The 20,495-nt window shown below is 39.2% G+C and overlaps 1 protein-coding gene across 2 annotated transcripts in view; it reads left to right on the plus strand.

Annotated features, from left to right (window-relative positions):
- The window catches only part of ZNF385D (zinc finger protein 385D), a 914,313-nt gene that overhangs the window by 888,038 nt on the left and 5,780 nt on the right, over window positions 1-20,495 (plus strand). For both annotated transcript variants that reach the window (XM_032331133.1, XM_032331196.1), the window contains 2 exons: window positions 13,258-13,488; window positions 20,038-20,216. In XM_032331133.1, coding sequence (XP_032187024.1) covers window positions 13,258-13,488; window positions 20,038-20,216 — 410 coding nt within the window. The remainder of the gene's footprint in view (window positions 1-13,257; window positions 13,489-20,037; window positions 20,217-20,495) is intronic.

Raw genomic sequence — 20,495 nt, forward strand, 5'->3', positions numbered from 1 at the left:
GTGGCAAAGACCCGAGGAAAATACGCTTTAACCAAATAAGAAGAGATCCTAAATCGTGGGGTGGAGGGGTGGAGAAAGGGGATAGAAAGAGGTTAAAAAAAAAAAAAAAAAGGAAACGAATAAAGAAAAAATATAAAAAAGAAAAAATATATCTATATTAGATAAACTAGTTAAAAAACATTAAAAAAGAAAAAGGGTAAAAGTTAAAAAAAATTAACAGCAGAAGAAAAAAAAAATTGAAAAAGAAAAAAAATTAACTGCAAGACTGAAGAATCAGGTGAAGAAAGCCATGAGTTCCATGCTTTGCTTTCTCCTCCTCTGGAATTCCGCCACTCTCCTTGGTATTTAACCTGCACTCCTTGGTAGGTGAACTTGGTCTTGGCTGGATTTCTTGTTGATCTTCTGGGGGAGGGGCCTGGTGTAGTGATTCTCATGTGTCTTTGCCCCAGGCGGAATTGCACCGCCCTTACCAGCTCGAGTTCGCTTTCAGGAGCTTTTGTTCCCTGAAAGCTTTCCGTAGAGTTTGGGAGGACGGAAATGGAAATGGCGGCCTCCCAGTCTCCTTCCCAGAGGAGCCAAGAGCTCGGGGCCCCACTCCTCAGTGCGCCCTTAGAGAATAGCGCCCAATTACTCCCTTCTCCCTGGCCTCTGGCTGCACTCCAAGCTCACCCAGCCTGCAACCAGTTCAAGGTAACCCCGAGCTGAGAGCTCACTCCTCTGCTCTGTCCCTGTAGCCGGCCTCCCCGTTCTAATATGTGTAAGCTCTGTGACACTCAGACACCCCCAATCCTTCTGTGACCCTGCGGGACTTGAGGCCACGCTGACCCCGCTTGGGTTTCACCCTGGTTTAGCCTCCGGAGCAATGTCCCTCAGCTGAACAGACTTTTAAAAGTCCTGATTTTGTGTTCCATTGCTCCGCCGCTTGCCATGAGCCAGCCCCTCCCCCCTGGGGTCTATCTTCCAGTGGCTTTGGATTCACTTCTCCGCCAGTCCTGCCTTTCAGAAAGTGGTTGATTTTGTTTCTAGAATTGCTGTTCTTCTTCTCTTTGATCTCCCGTTGGATTTGTGGGTGTTTGCAATCTTTAGATAAGCTATCTAGCTGATCTCCTGCTACCTGAATTAGTCTCAGCCTGCTACTTCTCTGCCACCTTGACTCCTCTCTGTTTCCTTGATATTTTTAAAGGTCTTCTCTTTTTCTTTGTCTCTCCTCTTTGCCAGCCATTTTCCATAATTTGTCTAGTAGAACTTACTTCCTAAAAGCACCTTTCCTGATCTCTTGAAATTTGAAAGAAAAAAAAAATCCTTTAATGCAGATGTTTGAGTGCGGCACGTTACATCATGTTATCTTTGGTGATTACAACATGGTCTGCCTAGTTAGTCCATGAAGCACTAACACTGTAACGAAAACTGGTAAGCAGCTCTCACACATATGATAAACCACCCAAGCCCAGATGGGATAAGGTCTAAATTAGATGCACACTAAATATTTTATCAGTATGCCAGCCATTATGAGAGCTTGTTTTCTTATCTTCAGGACAGATCTATGGTAGCAAAAAAACAAACAAACCCAAAAAACAGAAAAAAACCAACAACCTGAAAACTGAAGAGCTGACAATTATTACTTCCTTCTTAGTCTACGGGCTACCTAACAGCATTCTACAGCAAGGATTTGTATAGAAAGCGGCTTGGCGAAACTATCTCCATGTCCTCAGTTCTTCACACATTCTAAATCCACTAGTCGGAAGGTATGCTCTCTCTCACTTTGTGTTAACTTTCAATTAGTAAAAGCTTTCAGGATTCATGATTTATTGTGTTGTAATTTTTAATTGTTAGCTATTATGGAAGGACACAAGGTAGATCCTTTCTTTTTACCTAAAGCATATGGCCAGAAGGAAGACTATTGCTATATATATTAAACAGACAAACTATCAAAGGCAGCTGCTAAAAAAATCATTCCTTGGCTTTCTGCCAGATTTCAAATCGAGTTTTTGAGGACCCAGACCTTCTCATTGATGAAATGGGAACAGCTACCGTGACATTCAGCACTTTTCCCTCTGCACGTCTTGGAACAGGGGGGTTGCCATTCGTAGATTTGGAAAGATTTTCTTTTCTTATTCCTTTAGAAGCCTAAAAAGGCAGCTTCCTAATCTAGTGGCATCCAAAACACTTAAAATAGCTCTGAAATAAACTGATTTTCTTTTTGACGTCTACTTTTTTTCCCTTCTATAAAATTTATCAGAAAGTTCACAAATTCTGACAAAATTCACCCCTTCTTCTTGGTGCCTACAATTGTATGTACAGTGGCCAGAGCCACTCGATGGATTCTACCAAGTCCTAGCAGTCCTATCTTATGATTAACGTAGTTTTGAATGAATTGACTTTAGATTAATCTGTGTTTGGAAGGGATGAAGCTGATGTCTTATGAGCAATATAGGAAATGGATTCCCTTGGAAACGCACAGACTGTATATTAAGGAGAGAAGACTATATTCTCTCAAGAGAGACTCTGGTTTAACTGCTAAATGGAAGATTAACTAAGCCCCATAGTTAGGTTTCTCTGTTTAAGCGATCTGAATGTGTCTCCATCCTCCCTCATTTATTGTCACATCTCTCTCTCTCTCCATATATATATATATATATATCTTTCAGTAGACGTGTTCATTGCTTGCTTTAAGTAGTATCGAAAATATATTTTTAGAAGTCATTTCCTAATTTATCCTGAATTCCCTTCTAGGGTCATCAGCTTGTTGCCAGGCCTTCCCCTGTTCTAGCACTGGAAGTCCTGTCTCAGGAACACCCTTTGTCACAGGCAAAACAGGACAGTGCTCACTTGATCCCTCATTTCCCCTTTTTACATCAGTGACTTTCTATTTAAGTGATATTATAGCTCTAAAGTTGAGTTACCCTAATTGACAGATCTGTCAGTTGCGGTTCTTGACTTGCTGGCGGCAAACCAACAGCAGCAGCCACAACACTTGGGTACTTGTTAGAAAAGCAGATATTCAGGTCCCAACCCAGACCTGGAAATCATAAGCTCTGAGGGCTGGAATCAACAATCTATTTTTGTTGTTATTGTTGTTTTATAATTTTTAAAAAATTTTTTAAATAAACATATAATGTATTAATAAACATATAATGTATTGTTATTATTATTATTATTGGCTGGAATCAACAATCTATTTTTGTTGTTATTGTTGTTTTATAATTTTTAAGAAATTTTTTTAATAAACATATAATGTATTATTAGCCCCAGGGGTACAGGTCTGTGAATCGCCAGGTTTACACACTTCACAGCACTCACCATAGCACATACCCTCCCCAATGTCCATAACCCCACCACCCTCTCCATATCCCCCTCCCCCTGGCCACCCTCAGTTTGTTTTGTGAGATTAAGAGTCTCTTATGGTTTGTCTCCCTCCCAATCCCATCTTGTTTCATTTATTCTTTTCCTACTGGCCACCCTCAGTTTGTTTTGTGAGATTAAGAGTCTCTTATGGTTTGTCTCCCTCCCAATCCCATCTTGTTTCATTTATTCTTTTCCAACCCCCCAACCCCCCATGTTGTATCTCCACTTCCTCATATCAGGGAGATCATATGATAGTTGTCTTTCTCCGATTGACTTATTTCACTAAGCATAATACCCTGTAGTTCCATCCATGTTGTCGCAAATGGCAAGATTTCATTTCTTTTGATGGCTGCATAGTAGTCCATCAACAATCTGTTTTATCAAAACTTCCAGGTGAGGGTGAACCTGGGTTAAGCTCAGCTGGTTAAGCAACTGCCTTCAGCTCAGATCCTGATCCCTGAGTCTCAGGATCAAGTCCCACATTGGGCTCCCAACTCCACGAGGAGTCTGCTTCTCCCTCTGACCTGCTTCCCTCATGCTCCCTCTCATTGTGTCTATCTCAAATAAATAAATAAAATCTTAAAAAAAAAAAAAACTTCCAGGTGATTCTGAAATAGAATACATTTTTGCAACCACCAGGTTTCCAGGAAGAGGATTATTTTTGATTCAAATAAGTTTCTAACATCTTAGCTTCATCATTGTTGGATGTTGTGAGAACCAAAGGAGCATAGAGAAAATAGAGTAAAAAGCAGTGTGTGAAGAATTATAAGACAAAAATGAGGATGCCTCGGCAGTTGGTTAAGCATCTGTCTTTGGATCAGGTCACAATCCCAGGGTCCTGGGATTGAGTCCCACATAGGGCTCCCTGTTCAGCAGGAAGTATGCTTCTCTTTCTCTGTGTTTTCTCTCTCTCTCTCTCTCTCAAAGAAATAAAATATTTTTTTAAAAAAGAGGAAATTGATTAAGGATGAAAACTTAGGTTAGCAGGTCAGAGATTTTCTGTTGCTATGTTAATTTTACGTCTGGTGCCTTACAGGGATATGACCTCAACTTTTGAAAGAAAGGCAAATGCCTAACAACAAATTTATTGACAGAAGCCTCTATATGTATCAATTATAAAATATCTATCAAGCTCTTTCTAGTTGTATTGTGGGGTATGTATATATATACTAAGGGAATATAATATATCCCCCTGGATTTTAGAAACTAAGACTCCAACATGAAGACATTGATAGAGATTGTTGAGGTTACTTTTATCAACCGAGAACATCCCTGAGATATAAAGTTATGAACCCGATACATAGTCGATAAGACACTCCAGGGTTTCCAGGGTTTCTGTGCTAGAACAAGCCCCTTCTTGTGGGCTGAAAGAAAAGAATGAAGGCAAATTGTCTGATAAAAAAAAAAAAAAAGACCAACTCTAATCCTTTCCTTCAAGTAGAGAGAGACCTTGTCTTCTGAGGGAGAATCTCAGTCAAGCTATAAGACCAGAGTCTCTGAACAGTTATAGAAATGAGTGTGTCTGGAAGCAGAGCCACTGTGTCCCTAGAGAACCTTGCAAAACTGGCAGCCCACAGCTTAGATCGAACACAGAGAAGATTTGGGCCTACACAGGATTTTATACACGCACACACACACATGGAATTGCTAATGCTTAAAATTTGGAGATTTTAAATACAACTTTTTGGCTTTTATCAAAATAAGAATGAAAGCTCCGGTAAAACTGTACAACTCTTTCTAAATATTTTTATTTTTATTTATTTATTTATTTGACAGAGAGAGAAAAATTATAAGTAGGCAGAGAGGCAGACAGAGAGGGGGGGAAGCAGGCTCCCTGCTGAGCAGAGAACCCAATGTGGGGCTCGATCTCAGGACGCTGAGACCATGACCTGAGCTGAAGGCAGAGGCTTAACCCACTGAGCCATCCAGATGCCCCATGGACAACTGTTTCTAAAACAACAGTAACTGACTAAAGTGGTATAATGAACTAGCCCTTTCCTACCGAGTGTGCTCTCCAGTTTACCGCAGCGGCTCACACTGTTTTTGTCAGCTGCCCTGCTTCACTCGTTTACACCTTCTGCCTTCCCTGGTGTGTGTGGGGGGCGGGGTGTGAGTGGGTGTGTGTGTGGGCACACTATTGCCTAGCTTTATGTCTGTTTCTACTCGGTGAGATCCCATTTCAATCTAGAGAGGTCTATTTTGAGGTCAAGGACATTTTGGAGACATAAGATTCGGAAGTATAAGTAGATCTCCACTTTGGTTGGCCAACTCTTCCAACCTACCTACCTCGTCAGGGGTCTGGACAGTTTCTGCTCCTGAGAGCAGTTCCTGCTCCTAGCTTCCTGAGCTTCAGAGGTCTCTGGTGTCCCTCCTGCTTGGCCTCTTCCTCCACCCCTCCTCCCCCTAGCTAGCTGAACTTAGAGCTGCCTAACACAAGTCACTCCTTCGCTCTGGTCCTAATCATCACTTCCTTTTAAGGGCTTCTGCAACTATGCACTTACCTGGCAACTTCCTTCCTTAGCTTCTTACTCCAAAACTCTAATCAGTGATAGAAATAACCTAAATTGCTGATAAATTATCCTCTGAAAGTTAATCTAACGTTACCCTCTCAAATCATAGATGCTCCTAAAAAATGGCCATTCCCAATGAAACTAATCGGTCCTAATTTCAAGAGGCAAATCCAAATAGGGTCTGTCTTAAATACATTTCTTTGAAATAATTATGTTTTAATCTGCATGTGATACACATGGCACAAAGTGAGTTCAAGTGAGTTCAACAGATAATCATTATCAGTGTCTCAGTCTACCCCTGATGTAATCGCCTCAAAGAGATCATCTTTGGGTAGCTTTGAGAAGCATTTCAAAAGTTGCTGTTTGGTATTTTGTTTTGTGAGTTTTTGAAATCTCTTGCCTTTCTATAATTTCTAATATGTGCAAGGCATGGAAAATCTAGTTCAAATACTGTAAAGGGAGAAGAATTAAGATATTCACTGGATGTTAAGAGTTTCACTGAGGTCACTCTAGTACAGAATATGTCATGTGTTTTGTACAGGGAATCACTTTTTGCATGGTACTTGTACTTTTGGAAGCATGATAAAATCAAAGTTTGCATTACAACTCCTCATGCTCATCCTCCTCAAAAAGAGAAAATCCATTGCCTCCTCTCCCCATTGTATTAGTGCCCAATCCCTCTTGAGTATATAAATTTTACCATATTTATTTCTTCACCTCCAGGGAGTAGCCCAGGGTCTAACGTATAAGAGCTCTTTCAGGCCCAGACCAAAAGTTTCAGGGCTAAGACCAGAGTGCAGATGAAAACCTTATGTCATCCAGGTGAATATTGACGTGTTCTACCTCAGCCTTCACCTAGCAACCCCACAGCCTGCACCCCAGGGATTGCCCCTGTGACCTGAAGGGTAAGGGATCTACTCACCTGTGTCAGACCTGAGTCCTTCCAAGGGGTAAGACAGATGCTTGGGGAGCAGCTTCTGTCCTGCCCTCCAGGATCTGCCCTACCACCCAAATGAGGTAGCCTGTGGGGGAGGTACCCCTTCTCCCTGGACTTTGTCTGCTAAGGTGATTTGATGAAGCCCAGGTATGAACAAACTAACCTCTTCCTCTGGTTTCCAGATATAGGCTGTGATCTCCTTTTACCTCTCCTTCCTCTTTCTTTCTCTTTCTTTCTTTCTTTCTTTCTTTCTTTCTTTCTTTCTTTCTTTCTTTCTGGAGAGAGAAAAAGAGCAGGAGCAGGGGCAGGGGAAGGGAGAGAAGAGAGGGAGAGAGAATCTTAAGCTGGCTCCACACCCAGCACAAATCCCAAGAAGAGGCTTGATCTTAGGACCCTGAGATCAGGACCTGAGATGAAATCTAGAGTCGGATGTTTAGATGACTGAGCCGCCCACCTGGCAACACACACAGACACATGCACACACACAGATACAGACACATACATAAACACACAAACTTGTAAGCTCCTACTCTGTATGCAGGCCTCCAAGGTACCCATTCCAGCTCTCACTTCCCTTTCCTATCTTTCTCACTTGCTCATTTGGTTCTCAAACTCTCTAAAAACTTTTTTTTTTACAAGGGATGCCTGGGTGGCTTAGTCAGTTAAGCATCTGCCTTCAGCTCAGGTCACGATCCCAGGTCCCTGGGGTCGAGTCCCACATCCCACATTGGGCTCCCTGCTGAACAGGAAGCCTGCTTCTTTTTCTGCCTGCCATGCCCCCTGCTTATGTTCTCTCTATCTCTCTCTGGCAAATAAATAAAAATATTTTTTGAAAAACACCTTTTTTTAAACAAGATCAACAAATTCAAAAAATAGACTTTTGTGTTGATGCCTCGTGAAATGTGAAGACTTCAAAAATACAGTATCCAATGCAGAGGTCATTCTTGCCTGGGTCTAATGGTGTGGTCCTGTACTCAATAAATATTAGTTAAATTAATTTACATCCACCGGAAAGAAACCACCAGAAATAATTTATAAAAAAAAAACTTGTGGATTTTTTTTTATTTTTATTTTTTTGGTCACGAGGCACCTTTTTATACTTCAGAATGTCAGCATATTTAAGAGGAAGCAGCTGTTCTGCTCACTTGCTAACAAGCCTGGGTGAGACTTAAATTCACACATAGAGGAAGGACGTAAATTGTATATAATTCTGAGTCTCTAATTTACAGGAAATCATGATGAGTATCTTTGGGTCATAATATTAATTCCTGTCACCTGAGAGGAAACTTACATAACTCAGCTTTAGTTGTCCTATTGGGTAATGAGGTTTGTGTCTAGGAGAATAAATTTCTTACCTAGACCATGTAACCTAGCTGCTCTGTTTTGCTCTCTGGAATTCAAGTCGTTGATATTTTCTGGAATCTTTTCTTATGCTATACGGAATTTTAAAAGTATTTGCAGTGTTTTTGCACAAGGATGAGGACCACAAATGGGTCACTCTGAATACTGACAGCTTTTCTCTTGTTCCCAACTAAAACCCCATCCCACAAAGTATTAGCAATCTGTTTTGAGGCCAAAGCCAAATACTGACAGTTGCAATGATGAATACTTGCTACAGGATACTAGCAGAAAAACTGCCCAGAAATACAGACCCAACCCATCTCAAACCTTTTTCTTCCCACTGAATAGCATCCCTTAGTTTTGACTTGTGACGTATATAGTTCTTAGAAGGTCACTGGTTATAGAATGCCAAGAAATCTGAGTCAACCTTTGGGGAAAAAGTAAATCATAATTCCAACTTCCCATCTTTGGGGAAGGAAGGAAGGAAATAGGAAAGGGAAGGGAAGGAAAGCAAAGCAAAGGAAAGGAAAGGAGAAAGAAAAGGAAAGAGAAAAGGGATGAGAGGAGAAGGAAGGAGGGAAGGGAGAAAGAGAGAGAGAAAGGGAAGACAAGACAAGACCTGTAGTTTACTTTTACCACTTTGCACAAGAGGTTATTTGAGAGCTGTTGGTTTTTCTTTTCTCTCCTCCTCCCAAAATGATTCCAATAACATAATACTCAGCATAAATGGATGGTTGGACATACATGATTGACTCTAGCTCAGGCTATGTTTAGTTTCTTTTAAAGGCAAATTTTTAAGATGCTATCTTCAAACGTGCATAATAAATCATGACCGATTTGAATTAGCTGAAGAGGCAAAAAATACATTAGATGAAGAGAATGTATACAGTTCTTTTATTAAAAAAATCAAATTTTTAACAATAAAAAATAAATGAAGAGCATATGCTTCTGAGCCAAGAGCATATGCTTCTGAGCCAGACTGTCTAAGTTCAAACCCTTGTGCTCCACCTGGCGGCTCTGGCTTTGGGCAAGTTCCGAAATCTCTCCATCCCTCAATTTCTTCTCAAGATGGGGATAAAAATGGTGTTCCCCTCTTAGGTTTATATGAGAACTGAATGAATTCATACCTGTAAATGTTTTAAAAGTGATTCAATAATCATTAGCTGTAATTGTTATCCATTCATTCATTGTTTTCTTTTAATAAATATTTGAGTGTTTTTCTCATGCCAAGTGTAAGTGCAAGAATTTAGCAATGGACAAACCTGATTAAAGATTTAACTTTACTATCATCAAGTCATCATGAGATGTCTCATGAACCGTGATGGATACTTATCAGCCTTCTCATCCTCAGTGGTTTAGTATATATAGAACCTAGCACAAAACAGCTGCTTAATAAATGTTGGTGGAATCAAGTATGAATCCGTGACTCATTGCAGCACAGGATAATAAGCACTTAATTTAGGATTGGGAGTTGTAATGTCAAGTCCCAGTTTCTATCCTAGAGCACTATGTGACTGAAAAATTGTAATCTGAAACCTAAGAAAGCTATACCAAGAAACCACTAAGATTTCTTTTGATCATGATTCTACCAGGTAACTGACATGATGTACTATTTGTTGACTGGTTATAGTTCTGTTTTTCTTAAATGTAATGAACTTTTCATTTTAGAATAGTTTTAGATTTACAGAAAAGGTGCAAAAATATTACAGAGGGCACCTACACCCCCTGCATCCAGTTTTCCCTTACTGTTAACATCACACAATGTCATAGTGCATTTATCAGAACTAATGAACTAATAGTGATACATTATTATTAACTGAAGTCCATGTTTCATTCACATCTCCTAAGTTTTTACCTAATGCCCCCCCCCCCTTTTCTTTGCTCCAGAATCCTAACCTGGCTACCACATTATATAAAGTCATCACATCATGTCTCCTTAGACTCCTCTAGATTTGACAGTTTCTCAGATGCTCCTTGTTTGGATGACCTTAACAGTTTTGGGGACTATCGGTCAGGAATTTCATAAAATGTCTTTAAATTTGGGTTTGTTGAATGTTTTTCCCATGGTTGGATAGGGGTTGTGAGTTTGGGGGAGGAAGTATAGAAGTAATTCATCTCACATCTTAACAAAGGTATATGTTGTTAACATAAACACCCACTGAAGATTCTGTTTTTCTGGTTGGATAAAGAATTATGTATAATTGGTAATTTAATGTACCATATTAAGAAAAATTTCTTGACTAGATGTAATTTTCTAGGCAATGTCTAACATAGTTGATTCTCTTTAAATACAGTATAATCTTAAAATACACTTACCTTACTTTTTCCATGAAAAATTTCTCTCACCACTGATAAATGAAAAGGAACTGAAAAAATCCATGTCCTGTTATAAATTAATAGTAATCCTACCTATGGATACAAGATTTATATATTAAATTTAAAGTGAAAAATATAACTGTTTGTATTTCTTTCAAATTAACTGCAAAATTGAGAAAACAACAGATTTGTGCTCAGCTATGAAGTCAAAAAGCAGAAAGAACAGAAGTTAGGCTTTTTGATACTAATTCCTCTAAAACTGTCTCATGCAGAGGACTTGCCTTGAGAAATGTTAATACTTAACTAAGCCCTAGGCATAGAGAATCTGGCATTTCTAATCTTGTGGCATCCTTGGTCTAAACGTACATTATCCTCAGAGGTTAGAAAAAAATACTGATGTAGCTGTTACAGGGATTAGAAGATCTATGGTTTTGTTTATCGTATACTTTTCTTATGAATATCACTATAAATAGGGAAGTTGGTTTAGGATTACTATGATCTATGCTACACACAGTTTTCAGATCAAGACATAAAATAAATATAGTCTATCCAGAGGAGAAGTTGTTAGAAGTTGGGTATTACTAGGGATATCCTTCCCTGGGTTTAAATGAAATAAATACCTAGAGTATCACACGGCTCCAGCATGTAGCCACACTAAGTTAAAATATATATCTGTATTTACGGTTGTCACTCCCCATGGAGCTGATCATAAGACCAGTTTAGTAGTTTTAGCCTACTTCTGTTTGTCGCCTTACTTTGTAACCTTATCATGTGTCACAGTCATGGCCAAGAGTATCATCCACAATATTTTTTTTAATCCCTGATGTTTTCAAGCTATAAAACACTTTGCCCTAAATCACCATATTCTATATCTATGACCTTGGAAATGTCCTTAATTTCTGGAATTTCCTCATTTGTACAGTTTGTGTGAAGTTAAATGAAATTTTACATATAAAACACTTAGCAAATTAATTGGACACTTGCTATTTACTCATAGACATATAGGCCTATGCTTTCAATCATTTCTGGTTTGTTGGGAGCAATGAATAGGTACTAGACTATCATAGTCATTGCATTTGATGCCATATATAGGTTCTCAGAAATATTTTCTAGCTATTACCTGATAATTTTACATTGGCACCTCAAGAGACAAGTAAAAATTAATCGGGAAATGGACCTGTCAATGTTGAGAGAATAAATATATTCTGGTGCAAAACTTGGGATTAGAGTAATTTTATTTATTTTTCTCTAGCCATGAAAAGCTGATGAGCAGACTCTTTACATGGTTGGAGGATATTCTCCAAAACACTAAAGGAGGCTTACTTGATGATCTTAGTAGTTAAGTGATTAAACATGTATGAAATGTCAGGCAAAGGAAATAAGATCCAGATGAACTGTTTTATACAACAGTCCTCAACAAGAGCCCATTTTTCTTCTGACTGACTAGTGTTTCTGATGCCATATTTGGGAAAGAAGCTATAACCAATCTCACCTAAACTCCCACCTTTATATCTGGATCAAAGGAGATATCCAAGTTAAAGGGGATCCTATAACTGCAATCAACTCTTGATAATGTGATCTAATAAGAAGTAAGCATTTATGAGGACAACATTTCATTGCAGGCAGACCACTGTCCCTTATAACCACTGCCTAATTCACTTATTATGAACTTTTCACTGTGGCATTAATGACCATGGCAGCATCTGGAATGAAAAACAGTTCCAAGAGCAGGTGTAGCTAGAGAGAGCCTGGGAATATTTTGAATAGGAGGTTAAGAACCAGCCAGCTGGGAGACAAAAAATAAATAGTAGAAAGGTAGGAAGATTAGGAGCATTAGAGATCCTTTGCAATTTGTTATTGGATATGACAAACATTGCTGATGGTAATTGGTAATTGTCATCTTCAGAATGGGAGCTGTGTATGCCCAAGTGAAGTCAGGATAAAGGACTTTTGCTTTATAGCTTGACCTCTCCAGATTTAGAATCAGAATTTGGACCCAGAAGGATTGTAGCATTCCAGTACATCAACACTTCCGTGGTCATCAGACTCCTAGAACGATGATGTGACATTAACATGGGGCGACCAGTCAGTGAATTTCTTGTAGAGTGGCCATTGATGTTTGAAAACTACATAACAAACTCTCTGAACACAGCCCGGTACAAAGCATGCATTTAATAAATATGCCAGACCAGAGTTTTTGTACCCAGCATTGAATATATAACTCTTTGTAAATAGGACAATGATTTTCTAAATCGTTGATCTGAACAAACCCTTATGTTATCAGGTTCCATTTTTTTTTCTTTCTTTGCACAAGCCTATAGAAAATGATCAGTACTTATATTTTAATTAAAGAAATAAATGTAGAAGGAAAATAGAAATACGAGTAATAAAGAAAAATAAAAATATCTTTAAAGTGTTTATCCTCTATTTTTTAAAAAACCATCTGTGTAGAAATAGAGGCATACAAAGTACAAGGCATTGTAAATACTAATTTTACTAAGGCCATATGTTAACAAGAGAAATCTGTGAGTATGTTTATTTGTCCCACAGGAAAAAAAAATTGAAAGTGTATTTGGGTGTATTTTTCAGAATCGTCTGCGTGTTGTTTTTTTTTTTTTAATCAATATAGGCAACTACACGTGCCCATCTATGCAAATTTCTTCATGAGATGATTGACTCATAGTAGAGAGGCAGCAATTGCTGGCTGCTCTCATCATTATTAGCAGAATGTAGTATTAGTGATACATTTCCAAATAGGGAAAGATAATACCGCTGTTTTCGCCTTCTTTCCTGTTATTTTGAATGCAGACAGTACCGCAGGGACACCAGCAGTATCAACGACAACTGTGGAAATTCGCAAAAGCAGTGTTATGACAACTGAGATCACCTCCAAAGTGGAAAAAAGCCCCACGACAGCCAGTGGCAATAGCTCATGTCCTTCCACGGAGACTGAGGAAGAAAAGGCAAAACGGCTTCTTTACTGCTCGCTCTGCAAGGTTGCCGTCAACTCTGCCTCGCAGCTGGAGGCGCACAACAGTGGTGAGTTGCAGTGATTTCTCTTCTGTCTCAACAGCTCTGCAATTATCCTCCTCTGAATGGATTAGATCGTTTGCAGCAGGGGACAAAGGGGTGGTAGAAAACTGGCAATTATTACATGGAAGTCATCAACCATTAAAAATTAAAAATGACACGCAAAGTGTCATTTGCATGGGCACAAGAGAGGACTGTGGGGCTCCTTAATGTGCTTGTGTTTACGGATGTGTGTGTGTGTGTGTGTGTGTGTGTGCATGTGCACGTGTGTTATTAAATATTAGGAGATAAAATACAATGTAATTCTAGAGTATAAGCTTTGCATTTATTTGATTTCAAAACTGCTATGTACTCCCACGCATTGGCTTCTAAATGACGTTTTCTAAAGTTTTGTCAATAATATAGCTACAAAATTTGGTTCCAAAACTCAATGTGCTTTTGCCTAAAACCTCTCCATAATGGTTTTTACGGCAAATGACGCTGTTTGGCGTAAATCTATATCACCCAGACAATTAAAGGTAAAGTGCTTATTATGGGCAACCACTGAGGTGTGTTCTCTACATGTAATATTTTATTTACTCTTTGTGACAACCTAAAGATATTATTCTTGCTATTTGATTGAGGCTCAGGCCAGGCACATGACCAACTAAGTGGCTGAGCCATGATTTCAACTTAGGTTATTCTAACTTAAACACTAAACTTGAATATATCATAATAGAACATACTAATAAGCCAGGATGAAATGCTTCCCAATATACTTCAATTCTATCCATCTATTGTATATCTACATCTATAGAAAGGTATTATATAGGTATTATATATCTATACCTATACCTATCTATCTGGATAAGTCGATGCAAAAAGAGAGCCCAGATCTCTATATTTATATCTATATATCTAGATTATATATTTATATCTATAATTAAATTATGTGTAGATATATAGATACAGATAACTGATATATATTCTGCCCAAGATTTTAGACAGCCCTTTGGCCCTAGATTAGATTTCCTCTAAAAGGCTGGGTTCATTGCCAGGACCATGTCAGCAATCACAATAGGAACAGAATCATTTGTAAGTCATACCCTGGGTTAATATTGCAGCTTTATGTTGTCTGTCACTGGCCAATCACTGTGCTGCACGGTAATGCTCAAGTATTGACTTCAGTATTCTACGGGAGTAATTGCAGATGGAGAGCAATGCCTTCCACACATCTCTTCCCCCCTGCATGCAACATGAGCTGTCGTCCGGGAGTTCATGAGTTCAGAGGCTGGGAAACACAGAAAAAGATCTGGCCCCAAGTCAGAATCTATACCGTGCAGACCTGCCTCATGTTTTACTCATGCAATTACATTATTCAGGGATGCCAGATAATTGGAGAGCAAAAACATCATTGAAAGTCCATTTATTTCTCAAGAATTCTTGATCATTCTGCATAGTGACAGAGAAACACATTCATTTGCGGGGCGGGTTGGGGGGGCGCTCTGCTTTGACAGATAAACAAACCATACCTTTGAGGCTGGAGTTAATTTATCAAGAATTTGGATGTCCTTCCTGAATTCTTATCAGAAACCTTTAATTAAGAAGCAAGTATTCTTCGTTATTTCATTATGTCATATCAGGTCAACATTTTTCATACTCCAATTCTATAATCCTTATCTCTGCTTTGTGTGTGGGAAATACCCATAAAGCTTTAAAAGCACATTCACCCATATCACTTTCAGATATATATGATTCCCTATATCCGGGGGTTCTGATTTATTATATATCCAGGCCTGGAAGCCACTATTTGGGAAAAGAAACAAAGCAAAAACAAAAAACCTCAAAAGTGTTGCGCAGGCAGAGCTGAGAACTACTGGAACCATCTTATTTGAGAGTTTAAGGTGGTAAATGCGTGTAACCTTATAGGAAACCCTTTATAGGGTTGTCCCCTCCAAACCTTTAGTACGGTTAGTGAACTATAACCTCCCCCCTTCTGCCTAAGCTTGGTTCTTTATCCCTGCATTTCCCTTCCTACATCAGAGATTTTTTTCCAGGGTCCAGACCCAGTGCTTATTTTCAGCCTCCCACGAGACTTGCACTAGCCAGTTGGGCCAGAACTGGAGGTGGCCCAGGAAGAAGAGAAGATATACGAGTAGATTCTCTTTAATCCCCTCTGTGCACCATTTTTGATCTGCAAATCAGTTCTCTTTTGTAACTGAAGCAGCGGAGGGCAGCTCATTGTGTCCGGGACCTCCTCTACCTGTGGATGGTGAATGCAGTCATTTCCACAGTTAGACAACTGCCCCTCGTGCCCTGGTTCCTGCATCTTTGCCTTCAGATCCCATGTGGGGAAACCCAAGGGAGGGAGATGTAAAGGAGAGGGAATCTCTGTAGGCTCACTTGCCTGCCACAAAAAGAGTAGCTGTTGTAGGAGTCATCCTAAGATTAGTGTGGCGTGTTTTAGTTTGGGTTCCATTAGAAGCAGACTCTGAGACCAGGATTTGAGAGCAAATGGCTTTTAGGCGAGGCCAAGGGCATGGGTCAGGAAATGGGAAGGGGGAACAGGGAAGGGAAGCGGCCAGCCACCGATGCATCACTAGGCAGTTACCAACGTGGGCTACTGGACTTGCCAAACAAAGCCGTGACACCACGGGGCTCCCACTGCGTTTCACTGTTTTACACATAAAAATGTCCAGTGGTCACATTAAAAATACAGAGTACCACTGGGGCCAAAGGCATGAACTGCAGCCTTTGTGAGCATGAATGATTTCAAACAGGTAGGGAATTGCTAATGAAACAGGAGACTGTAGCCAAATTCCTGTGTGTCTGTGGCCCACGGTGTAATAGAGAGGTCTACTCATTTATTTCCATGTAGCATATGATGTTTAGTATAGGGTAAGTTAGCAATGGGCTAATTTGATATATGCTAAAATCTCAACAGGAAAAACACTGCTTGTTTAGGATATAGACAAATTGTGTTCTAGGACACAGTCCTTTATCATGGACATAGGTTAGAGTTGCCAGTTCATGGTGAAGGTGGAAAGTAGACGGTCTGCTTTAGTCCATTTAATTATTTTCTAGTTCTCTTTCATGGATCCCTCTATTACCTGTACCCACAGCAGACTACAGTCACTGCCTGTGGGCTCCACTGCCCCCACACTCATCCCCCCAACCCCCCTGTATCACTAACAGTTCTCTGCTTGCTTTCAGAGCTAGATATTAGGAAACCACTGTGAAGATTGTGGTTTTTTCAGGGAACTCGGTTTGAAGGCCAATTTTGTTCAGAAACAACCAGACTGTAGGGTGGGGATATGTGTCCTGTGCATCTAAATTGTAATTCTAAGTATTTCTCTCCCTTTTTTTCCCCTTCCATATGCATGGAGTAAGGTCTTTAGTTCTCAATGTAGAGTTATACATTTATGGTTTTTCTTTTTAATCGTAAACCAATTTTGAGATTACAGCTTCCATCGCACACAACCTCTTGTATGTCACCATGGGATGAGCTAGAAGCGCTCAGTCCATTTTTACCTCAGATCCACAAATAACAATTCTGTGTGAACCTGGGCAAGTCAACTGTTCTCTTTGGACCTCTCTCCCTCTCTCTTCTAAGAAGCCCTATGGCACCTTGTAAGGATGAATTATTATGGCACGATTATTAGTGTGACCACAGTTGCTGCTAGCATTATTTGGGGATCAGTTGTGTTATTTCATTTGCTTTCTCTTTTATTTTTCACTGAATTTGCAGTTAATGGATTTATATTCCACAACATTTGAATGCAGGATTTAAGTATGAGTATTCCTGCTTTGCATTTTTTTTTTTTTAAGAATTTGAGAGAAGTAGTTATCATAGCTTACTGGCATGATTCACAAAACAGTCTAAGAATGTTTAAAACAACTTAAGAGGACATACTCTTTTCAAAAGATCTGGAAGTCTCCTTTCAGTTGTATGTTATAGACAGAAATAATACAAAAAAAATTGTCTTTTTCTTGAAAGAAATCTCCCCCAAACATTCTACTAAGTAATGCTTTGCTTAGCTGATTTTGATGGTTTTCTCTACATAATTAAAAACCTTTAAAATGTTTTATAGTTAGTGCTTATTACAAATTTGGGTAAATTTTTCTGGCAATAACTTGAAGTGGTAACATTTGATAATTTTCATTGGGCTCGTTTGAGCTTTTCTGTCCCTAGACAGGGCTTATTCTATCCCTCACTAAGTTTTAATATACAGAAAAGGCACTTATCAAAGGATAGACTTTACTAACTTTTGGAGATTTCTAAATTTTTGCTTAAACAAAACCAACACTGTTAAGAAGGAGAAGAGCACTAAAATTTACTGAGAGTTCATGGAAGTGCCAAAAGTAATCCTTAGAACAATAAATGCATTTCATGTAACACTTCAGTGGAGCAAATAATTTCCTCTTCCACAGCTGAGGACACTGAAGCACAAAGAAATGTAAACCACACAGCTAATGGAGGCAAACCCCGACTCCTACCATGCCAGAGCCGGAGTCCACCATGCTCTTGACAAATATGTGTTCATTGCTCTTTATTCATACCCAATACTTGAGCTGTATCTCCTGTGGATCAGGCAATAAGAATACAGGATGAGCAAACCCCTGGAGTTGCCTTCAAGAAGCCCATGTCTAATTCGTGCTTCTGTGTTCAGGAAGAGAATTAGGTAAAGACTTGTTTCATCAAGACATCTGTTTCACATTTCAAGTGAGAAATTCATTTAAGCCAGTCAGCTGTGGTCAGTGTTCATGGCCTTATTATTACTAAGGTCCAAAGATTATCTGCCACTCCTATTCAGCTTCTTCCAGGGTAACGGTAAGCCTCCCAATTACAGAAGATATTGGGTGGGTCAAGAGTCCCTCTAGACAGTCAGAGTAAGAGCTGCTCTCCTACAGACTGCTTCCTAAGCATTGATAAGCCAAACCAGCCCAGGAATGCTTCTCACTTTGACTGAAGAAACTGTATGGAAAAGAAGTATTTTGATAAAATCACCTGTTTGGATAAAGAAGGTTGGACAACCATCTAGACACCCCCCCCCCCACACACAGTGAGACAAAGGAAAAAAAAAATATATATATATATATATATATATCTTTGTATATAGATCTTGCTCCCCAAAGCATTGTTTTGCCATACACTGACTTACACCATCTGCAGAGTAAAATATATTTGTGTCTATTTTGCAAAGGGCAGGTGGAGGGGGCTTGCAAACTGAAAGGGAAAAGCAGAGAGGCCTCCCCACCGGCTCCACATTTCAAGTCCTCCAGTCTACTTACAAGATGTCGACCTTTTTCTCTTTCCTTCATATGTTGGGATATGAACATTTTCATAGATGTGCATAAGAATATGACCTTCAACGTGGGGAATCTATGTTGTAAGAATATACCTTTTTTAATATCGGATTCGGTAATGTTGCAATCATTCTAAAAGAGAGAAACGCGACTGTGAACCTGTTTCTTGTATTCATCACCTCTTATTTAAGGTGATGGTCATTGGCGCTGACCTAGTGTGCCCCTTAATGTGTTTTCCTTGTTGATGGTCAATGGTTCTGGAAGGCTGGTCCAGGAATCCAGAAAATTGAGAATCTTATTTTTTATGCCTCCAGAACTGATAACAATCTAATAAACACAAGTAGGAAAGAGAAACCACTGAAAAAAAGGGGTTAATGGCAGAAAGGAAGGACATAAATGATGACGAGAGAAAATTTCATAGCAAAACCATATGGCTAAGTGACAAAAATAAAGAATAGTTATCAACGCGAAGAAAAAGAAACTTGTGAACAAAATTTTGAGAGAAAACTCCCATTCATAAACTACCAGGCTAAAAACAAACAAACAAGTGTTAATAATGGGAATTACACTCATCATGAGTGAGAGTCCAGAGATGTTTATCAGTTTATTAAAAAGAAGCTTTTGTGTATAGTGTAACTTCTTAGCCTTTCACTGCTTATCTCCTTGGTCATTTGTTTTTACATTTGAAATTGAGTTATGACCAGTTTGGGCTTTACTATCCTAATGGGCTTTTTTTTTTTTTTTTTTTTTTTCAGGCATCAAGATCTTTATACTCTTCCTCTTCCTTTTTGAACCTAAAACACATAGCCAAGAAAGCTTGTTTGTATTCTGTTTAGAAAGTGGGTCTTTAATTAGTGCCACTTCTGTAAACACACCATGTTTAAGCTGATTACATTTGTTACACATCACCTCCAACTATACCTTGAGCAACTAAATCACTCTTCCTCATCTGCTATCATTTATGTCTTATTAGCATCGAGAGGAAGTGCAACAGTGTCACACCCATTTAATTTCATCCAGGGACTCTGGAGTGTAGGTGTTCTGTTAATGGTGCTGGTTTGATATGTGGGACATTGTAAAAACATGAGCAATTAATTATGTAATGTAAGGTGGTCAGACCTCATTGTCTTCTAAGTTAAGCATATCTCAGTCATAATCCCTGCAAGAACTGCTCTAAAACTAGGCATCACATTTTGTTACTGTATCATTTCCCAAAGGCACATACTAGCTAAGATTAATTTTTCTTTCTTTTTTTCTAAATCTTCCTGGCAGGTACTAAGCACAAAACCATGCTAGAAGCTCGGAATGGAAGCGGGACTATCAAAGCCTTTCCTAGGGCAGGCGTGAAAGGCAAAGGACCAGTTAATAAGGGAAACACAGGTCTGCAAAACAAAACGTTTCACTGTGAAATCTGTGATGTGCACGTCAACTCGGAAACACAACTTAAACAGGTAGACAGCGCATATTCTAGAAATGGAAACAACAGATAGGGGACATCCCGATAAGCAAATGTGTGTGCTTCCTTTGTTCCCTTTCTTTCCCGTTTTCCTCTCCCTCCCGTCCGTCCATCGATCCATCCATCCACTTATCTTCTACTCACTGCCTTTATTTATTTATGCCTAGTTTAGTTGCCAAGGAAATAGTAAAATGTAATATTTTCTAAGTCCTTTCAGAAAATGTCTGAAGTGAGTTTGTACTATTCTTTTTTCTGAAGAGTGGGAGGAAAAGGA

This window comes from Mustela erminea, chromosome 1 (assembly GCF_009829155.1).
Source record: "Mustela erminea isolate mMusErm1 chromosome 1, mMusErm1.Pri, whole genome shotgun sequence".
Lineage (NCBI taxonomy): Eukaryota > Metazoa > Chordata > Mammalia > Carnivora > Mustelidae > Mustela > Mustela erminea.